At 47.2% G+C, this 7,359-nt stretch overlaps 1 protein-coding gene across 1 annotated transcript in view; it reads right to left on the bottom strand.

Annotated features, from left to right (window-relative positions):
* CDADC1 (cytidine and dCMP deaminase domain containing 1) overlaps nucleotides 1-7,359 on the bottom strand; it is an 81,252-nt gene that overhangs the window by 72,231 nt on the left and 1,662 nt on the right. Inside the window, exons 2-3 of the mRNA XM_023749111.1 lie at nucleotides 6,715-7,147; nucleotides 5,686-5,783 (exon numbers count right to left, since the gene is read on the bottom strand). Of these exons, the coding sequence (XP_023604879.1) occupies nucleotides 5,686-5,783; nucleotides 6,715-7,147 (531 nt within the window). The remainder of the gene's footprint in view (nucleotides 1-5,685; nucleotides 5,784-6,714; nucleotides 7,148-7,359) is intronic.

Raw genomic sequence — 7,359 nt, 5'->3', positions numbered from 1 at the left:
GCACGATTTTTGTCCTAGTCTCTTCCCTCATCCCCCACACCCCTTTTCCCCCCCAATAGTCGGTCCATTCCCTTTCTATGCCCCTGATTCTATTATAATCACCAGTTCATTCTGTTCATCAGATTATTTATTCACTTGATTTTTAGATTCACTTGTTGATAGATGTGTATTTGTTGTTCATAATTTGTATCTTTACCTTCTTCTTCTTCTTCCTATTCTTAAAGGATACCTTTCAGCATTTCATATAATACTGGTTTGGTGGTGATGAACTCCTTTAGCTTTTCCTTATCTGTGAAGCTTTTTATCTGACCTTCAATTCTGAATTATAGCTTTGCTGGATAAAGTAATCTTGGTTGTAGGTTCTTGGCATGCATCACTTTGAATATTTCTTGTCACTCCCTTCTGGCCTGCAAAGTTTCTGTTGAGAAATCAGCTGACAGTCGTATGGGTACTCCCTTGTAGGTAACTGACTTTCTTTCTCTTGCTGCTGTTAAGATTCTCTCTTTGTCTTTTGCTCTTGGCATTTTAATTATGCTGTGTCTTGGTGTGTTCCTCTTTGGATTCCTTTTGTTTGGGGTTCTCTGCGCTTCCTGGACTTGTAAGTCTATTTCTTTCACCAGGTAGGGGAAGTTTTCTGTCATTATTTCTTCAAATAGGTTTTCAATATCTTGCTCTCTCTCTCCTTCTGGCACCCCTATAATTCGGATGTTGGTACGCTTGAAGCTGTCCCAGAGGCTCCTTACACTATCTTCGTATTTTTGGATTCTTTTTTCATTTTGCTTTTCCAGTTGGGTGTTTTTTGCTTCTTTGTATTTCAAATCGTTGACTTGATTCTTGTGATCCTCTAGTCTGCTGTTGGGAGTCTGTATAATATCCTCCATTTTAGTCAGTGTATGCTTAATTTCCAGTTGATCCTTTATCATAACCTCGAGGGTCTGACTAGATTTCTTGAGGATCTCACTACATTTATCGGCGGTCTCACCAGTCTTTTCGAGGGTCTCACTAAATTTATCGGCGGTTTCTAGAAAGTTCTTGAAAAACCTTAAAAGTGTGGTTTTGAACTCTATATCCAGTAGTTTGCTTTCCTCCTTTTCTGTCATTTGTGTCCTGTTTCTTTGTCTCCGCATTTTTTATGCTTCCCTGTGTTGATACAGTGGTTTTCTGTGCTAAGTGTCCTCTAGGGCCCAGTGGTTCAGCCTCCCCAATTACCTGAGGAGGACACTCTTGGTGCACCCCCTTGTGGTCTTTGTGCACAGTCTTGTTGTAGTTAAGCCTTGATTGTTGTAGGTAACACTGGGAGGGATTGACCTCCAGGCCAATTGGCTGTGAGAATCAGCTGTGTCTTCAGTGGGAGAACTTCTGTGCTGGAGACACCCCTCCGGGGCAAGACTTGCTTCAATAGGGCTTTGGTGCTCACTGAGTCTGCCCCCTGAGTATGTCCTTTATGGATCCAAGGAGCTGCAAACTGGATGGTCCCACTCTGACCACTGAGCACAGTGGCTCCTGGATCTCTAGGGAGGTGCTAATCTAGCCCCTGCCTTAGGCTATCCAGCAAAAGCCTCCGTGCAGGGCTTGGGTGGGGCAGGTCCCACGGGATCAACAGGGCGGGACTAGCAGTTATGGTTGCCCTCAGAGGCCCCGCTTGTCAGTGTCCCGGCAATCGCTGCAAACACCTCTGAGAGAAAGCTTCCCTCGAGTTCCGACTTCTCCCGTATGAGTCTGGGTCCCCAGAGACTCGCCCGGAACTAGAGCTCAGAGCCTAAGACTCCCTCCCGATTGAAAAAGACAACCGCGCCCTCAGCCGCCAGCCCACTCCGCGTGCGCCTCTGTACCTCTGTACTTTACTTCCACACCACAGCTCCTCTGAGTCTCAGTGTGCTTTTCTCTTTCCTCCTAGTTGTAGAATTTCCACTCAGCCAGCCTTCCTGTGGTTCTGGATGATGTCCATTACGTCTTTTAGTTGTATTTTTGAAGTGGTTGTGCGAGGCAGCAAACTCCGGTGTTTACCTATGCCACCATCTTGGTTTCTCGGCAGTGAGTCTTAAGAGGCACTTTTCTATTTCACAGATGTACATTTCTAGTTCCTGGGCCTCCCCGAGTCCTGCCTGCAGCTCCCAGCACCTTACAGATCACAGATGAGGACAGAACAAGGGAGATGCGACCCCAGTGCAGCTGAAGGGAGAGGAACCTGTGACACTATATTGATGGGTCAATGTCATTACATATGTGTCCAAACCCACAGAATATACAATACCAAGAGTGAACCTTAATGTAAACTACAGGGTTTGAGTAATCATGATGTGTCCATGTTAGTTCATCAACTGTAACAAATGTTGCGGGAATGTGGATAATGGGGGAAGCTACCCATGTGCAGGAGTGTATGGAAAATCTGTGTACTTTCCCCTCAATTTTGCTGTGAACCTAATAGTGTTCTCTAAAAATAAAGTCTTAATTTAAAAATAGTAAATTCCCACCCAGTTGGTGTGGCTCAGTGTTGAGCATTGACCCATGCACCAGGAGGTCACTGGTTCGATTCCCAGTCAGGGCACATGCCCAGGTTGTAGGCTTGATCCCCAACAGGGGGCATGCAGGAGGCAGCTGATTGATGTTGATGTTTCTCTTTCATTGATGTTTCTATCTCTCTCTCCCTCTCCCCTCTTCTCTCTCTAAAATCAATTAAAAAAAACATATTACTTTTAAAAATAGTAAATTCCCTGTTAAAATTCTTCAATTCAATCCCAATATTTATAGGATAAAATCTGAACTCCCTTGCAAGGAATACAAATGGTTTTCATGATGTGATTCCCATATACCTTTCCAAGCTCATCTTCAGCATCTTCCCTCCAAGACAGCATAGGGACTTGGGCTGGGAATGGAGAATACCAGGTGGCCAGGACACCAAGATCAGTTAGTCAGAAAAAACTTGGGATGAGCTGACCCCAAAAATGTCACCACCCCTCCACTCCCTTCTCAAAAATGCAGAGGAGCTGATTTTATCTCCCTTCTTACTACCTGCTTAAACTACTGACCGGCATGCACAGTTGATCAAGGTTTGACCACTATACGACTTTCCTAGGGTGTTGGTAATGAGCAGAATACCATCTTGCCCCCAGAGGGCAGGCATGGGCATAGTTACCAGGAACACAGCTGGAAAAGGAAGTTACCTAAGCCTTAAAATGGAAAATTCCAAAAGCCTACCTTTTTCAAAAAGCCCACTTTTTCACACAAGCCTGCTTTGTCCCCAGCTTATAAAAGGAGCCAAGCAGAGATCCCCCACACCAGCACCAAATCCCAGGCAGTTCAGAGGACCTTCCTTTCCTCTGTGTTGTCTACCTTGTCCTTAAGCATAAGTTTAATATGATCTGTCTGGAAATTTCCTTTTGATTTCTAGCTTGGGGAACCCAGGAACCCCAATGCTGATAAGAACTCCACCCAACTTCACCTTCTGACATGTGAACCACAAATTCTCACTCCTCCAAGCTTTTCCATCTGGAGTCTCTTGGCTTGGCAAATGTAGAGGAGAGACTAATCCATGACATGTCTGCTGTGTGTCCTGCAAGCTGGACCTAGGCCAGAACAGGGGTTCTGAAATCCCCCTTAGAGACTGCCTGGTGGTAACTCATGCTCATTCTACATAATAAGCATCCCTCCCTGCCTTCTGCTACGTGCTGGTTCCTGGAACAGGTTGTTGTCCTGACCAAACATGTAATTTCCATACCTGGTAGCATTCACCTACTTGTACCCATGACTATCACCCCTTTACCTGATATAATTCTCTGGCACCTGCCAAGTAAAGTACCGAGGGGACTCATTTTGTAGCGCAGTCACCCAAGACATACCTCGTATGTATGTTTCCCTTAATAAACTCTACTAGTTACCAGACTGGACTGACCAGCCTCTTTCTTCAGTCTTTCCCTGTTCTCCACTTCCAGAGGTAGATTTTCAGTCTCAGGGTTTTCATTGGGTCTGCATGTATGAACAGTAAAAACCTACTTACTCTTCATGTCTCTACAAATGCAACCTGCCCTGTGGATCCTTCCCTCACTTCCCTATTTAGAGCCCGCCCCCCTCTTCAGTCTTGGTAGCACGTCTGCTGGTATTTTGTACTTGACTCCACCATCTAATTGTACCTTCACTGTTTAAATCCCTAGTATTTGCCCCCATTAGAAAGTAAGGACTATGTTCTATTCTTTCTGTATCTCCAGTGCCAAGTACACAACTTCATCCACAGTAAAAAAGACATCAAAAAAGAAAAAAAGCCCGACCAGTGTGCTCAGTGGTTGAGTGTGACCTATGAACCAAGAGATCACAGTTCAATTCCTGGTCAGGGTACATGCCCAGGTTGTGGATTCGATCCCAAGTGGGGGCAGGAGTCAGCCGAGCAACGATACTCCCTCATCATTGATGTTTATATCTCTCTCCCTTTCCCTTCCTCTCTGAAATAAATAAAACATTTTTTTCAAAAGAAAAAGAAGATGGCTATGAATGACCTCATAAGAGTACTGTGGGAATTTAAGGATTTGCAAGTCTTTCTGTGGAAAACCTGAAGCAACCTTTTAGCAGAATTATTGGCAAGTTGGAAACTTCAATAAGCATTGCAGAATACAATAATAATTTTATAAGGGGGGGGGGGCTTATGCTTAAAAAAAGATTGAAGGAAAACACCAAAATGTTAAAACTGATGTGGTTAGAATGGTGAGAAACCACAGGTAATCTCCCCCCCTTTCCTGTTTCCAGAAATGTTTTAAATACTTAACCTAAACTATTTCCATAATGACTGTGGCTCCTTAAAAATTAATGACAACATTCTAAACTTCCAAACCTACCAAATCAGAATGGTGAGAACCAAGCCACTCCATACATAGAGGAAAATGATGAGAACATAGCACTCTGCGACACTCGGGGTAGGAGAAAGAAAAGATGGAGGCTGTATATACTTCTAACACATTGGCTTATATGATTACTAGAGGCTCAGTGCACAAATTCATGCATGGGTGGGGTTCCTTGGCCTGGCCAGCGATTGGGGCTGGTGGGGGGGTGCGGGGTTTGGGGGTGCCCGACTGGCCAGGGGGAGGGACCACGGGAGGCTGGCCAGCTGTGGGAGGCTGGCTGTGGGAGCACGCTGACCACCAGGGAGCAGCTCCTGCTTTGCGTATCTGCCCCCTGGTGGTCAGTGCATGGCCTAGCAACCGGGTCATTTGGTCGACCGGTCATAACAGTCACTTAGGCTTTTATATAGAGAGATTCTTACAATATATTCCTAACCTGTTTTGATCATCTCTTTGGAGATCCAAAATAAGAGACTACTTACTAGTAAATGGAACAATAGGTAGTTCATCAATCACCTTTTACAATTGTAGATGCTAAGGGTTATACCAGGTAAAATAAGGCATGGTCTCTATCTTCAAGTAATTTACAGTTTGGTGGGAGAGGGGAACTACCCAGATGAAATGGGAACAGTAATTGTTCTATTTATAGTCATAAACAGTAACTGTTCTATTTTTAGATTGGAACGATGAGCTGTTAGAGCTACAAGTTACAAATGTCACACTAAATCACAAAGATATTTTGCAAACTGTAAGTTTTTTTAGTTTTGTTTTTAAGTGTGACAGAAACTGGAGCAAATCACATCTGAGATCATAGCTTTTCTAAATGGTTGGAATTATCTAAGGAAAAAAAATATACCTGAGATTTTTGTCTTTGGCCTTCGACTGCTGGGAAGAGCTCCATCCAGAGACTGAGCAGGGTAAAAAGGTTGACTTTAGAAAGCCTTGGTATTTGACCTACAAAAGAGACGGCAGGCACTTTAAAATGTTGCTGATGAAAATATGAACTAAGCTCAATGCCACTGGAGTGCTTGAAGCTTTATCTCAACTGCTTTAGCGGGAGGAAAGGAAAAATAAGAGGACAAGAGAATCCAAGTGGTTTCTTAGCAGGAGACCGGCCACCATCTCACTTGAGGTGACCTCCTCCAGCACTTTCCAAAGTTGGGACCTCATTCTCCAGCCCTCACACAGCGGGGGCGGGGGTGCGAGCTATGGGAACAAGCCAAAGGGAGTTATGAAAAGTCCTTGCATCTAATGTCATCGCGGAGCAAGCTTTTCTTTGGACTGTGACGTTGCAGCAAGGGCAGTGGTTACAACCTGGTACTGAAAACGCGGTGACCTTTGAGGGTAAAGCAGTTGAAGCAGTGGTTCTCAACCTTCTGGCCCTTTAAATACAGTTCCTCATGTTGTGACCCAACCATAAAATTATTTTCGTTGCTACTTCATAACTGTAATGTTGCTACTGTTATGAATCGTAATGTAAATATCTGATATGCAGGATGGTCTTAGGCGACCCCTGTGAAAGGGTCGTTCCGCCGCCAAAGGGGTCGCGACCCACAGGTTGAGAACCGCTGATAGGAAAGCGTGACGTGGTTAATTTGGAAATCAAGTCAAAAGCGCGGCTCGGGGAATTCTCAGGCTCCTCAGGCCCGGAGATCCCAGCCCCGGGCACAGGGAGGAAATAACGGAGGGAGGGAGGGAGGCGAGCGCGCGACTTCCGAAGCGGATGCAGCCAGGCCGGCATCCCGCCGACCAAGCAGGGGCCGCCAGGAGGCACCAGACGTCCAGGGGCAGAACTGCAGCGACAGGAGGGCAGGGACCTGGAGCCGAGCGGCCGCAGCCACACCGGGCAGAGCAAAACGCCGCGGCGGGGCGCGGGCGCACTCACCGGTCATGCTGTCAGTCTGGGTGCTGACTGACCGCCCGGCCCCCGTGATCTCCAGGTTTTGCATCTGCCCGGCTTCCTTCCACCCAAGCCCGGCGGCCTCCGCAGCCCGGCACAGCCTCGCGGTTAGGCATGATCTCGGCGCCACATACTCCAACCCCCTCCTCCCGGCGCAGCTCGGCAGCAGCCGGATGACGCAGACGCCGGCCGCCACTTCGGGCGCTTCTGTGACGTCAGAACAAGGCGGGGACACCGTGACGCGGGCTGTCCCTCCAGTGCCCACCGGGTGTGTCGGGAGCACGAAGCGGTCACTCTGTTGAGGCCGGCTTTGGGCTGTCTCTCCGGTATTTGGCTGCCTTGGTTGGTTTTGCCGAAGGAAGGTTGCTTGAGGATGTCTTGGTTTGTTGTCGTAGCTGCGTCCTGAGCCGGGCTCAGGCTTGAGATTTGGGGTCAGAGAGGTTATAGAAATGGAAACCTGCCATGGGCGGTGGCGGGGGGGGGGGGGGGGGGCCCCAAAAAAACCGAAAAAGGTTTTAACCTCAGGACCCTTAAACCCTTAAACCCCGGGGGGGGGGGGTTGATTTTCCCAATAAGGGAAAATGCTTGGGGGGGGGGGGGGGCCCCACCCCCCCAGGGGGGGGGGGGGGG

The sequence above is a fragment of the Myotis lucifugus genome, unplaced genomic scaffold, assembly GCF_000147115.1.
Source record: "Myotis lucifugus unplaced genomic scaffold, Myoluc2.0 scaffold_7, whole genome shotgun sequence".
Lineage (NCBI taxonomy): Eukaryota > Metazoa > Chordata > Mammalia > Chiroptera > Vespertilionidae > Myotis > Myotis lucifugus.
This window is presented reverse-complemented; position numbering and strand designations above follow the sequence as displayed.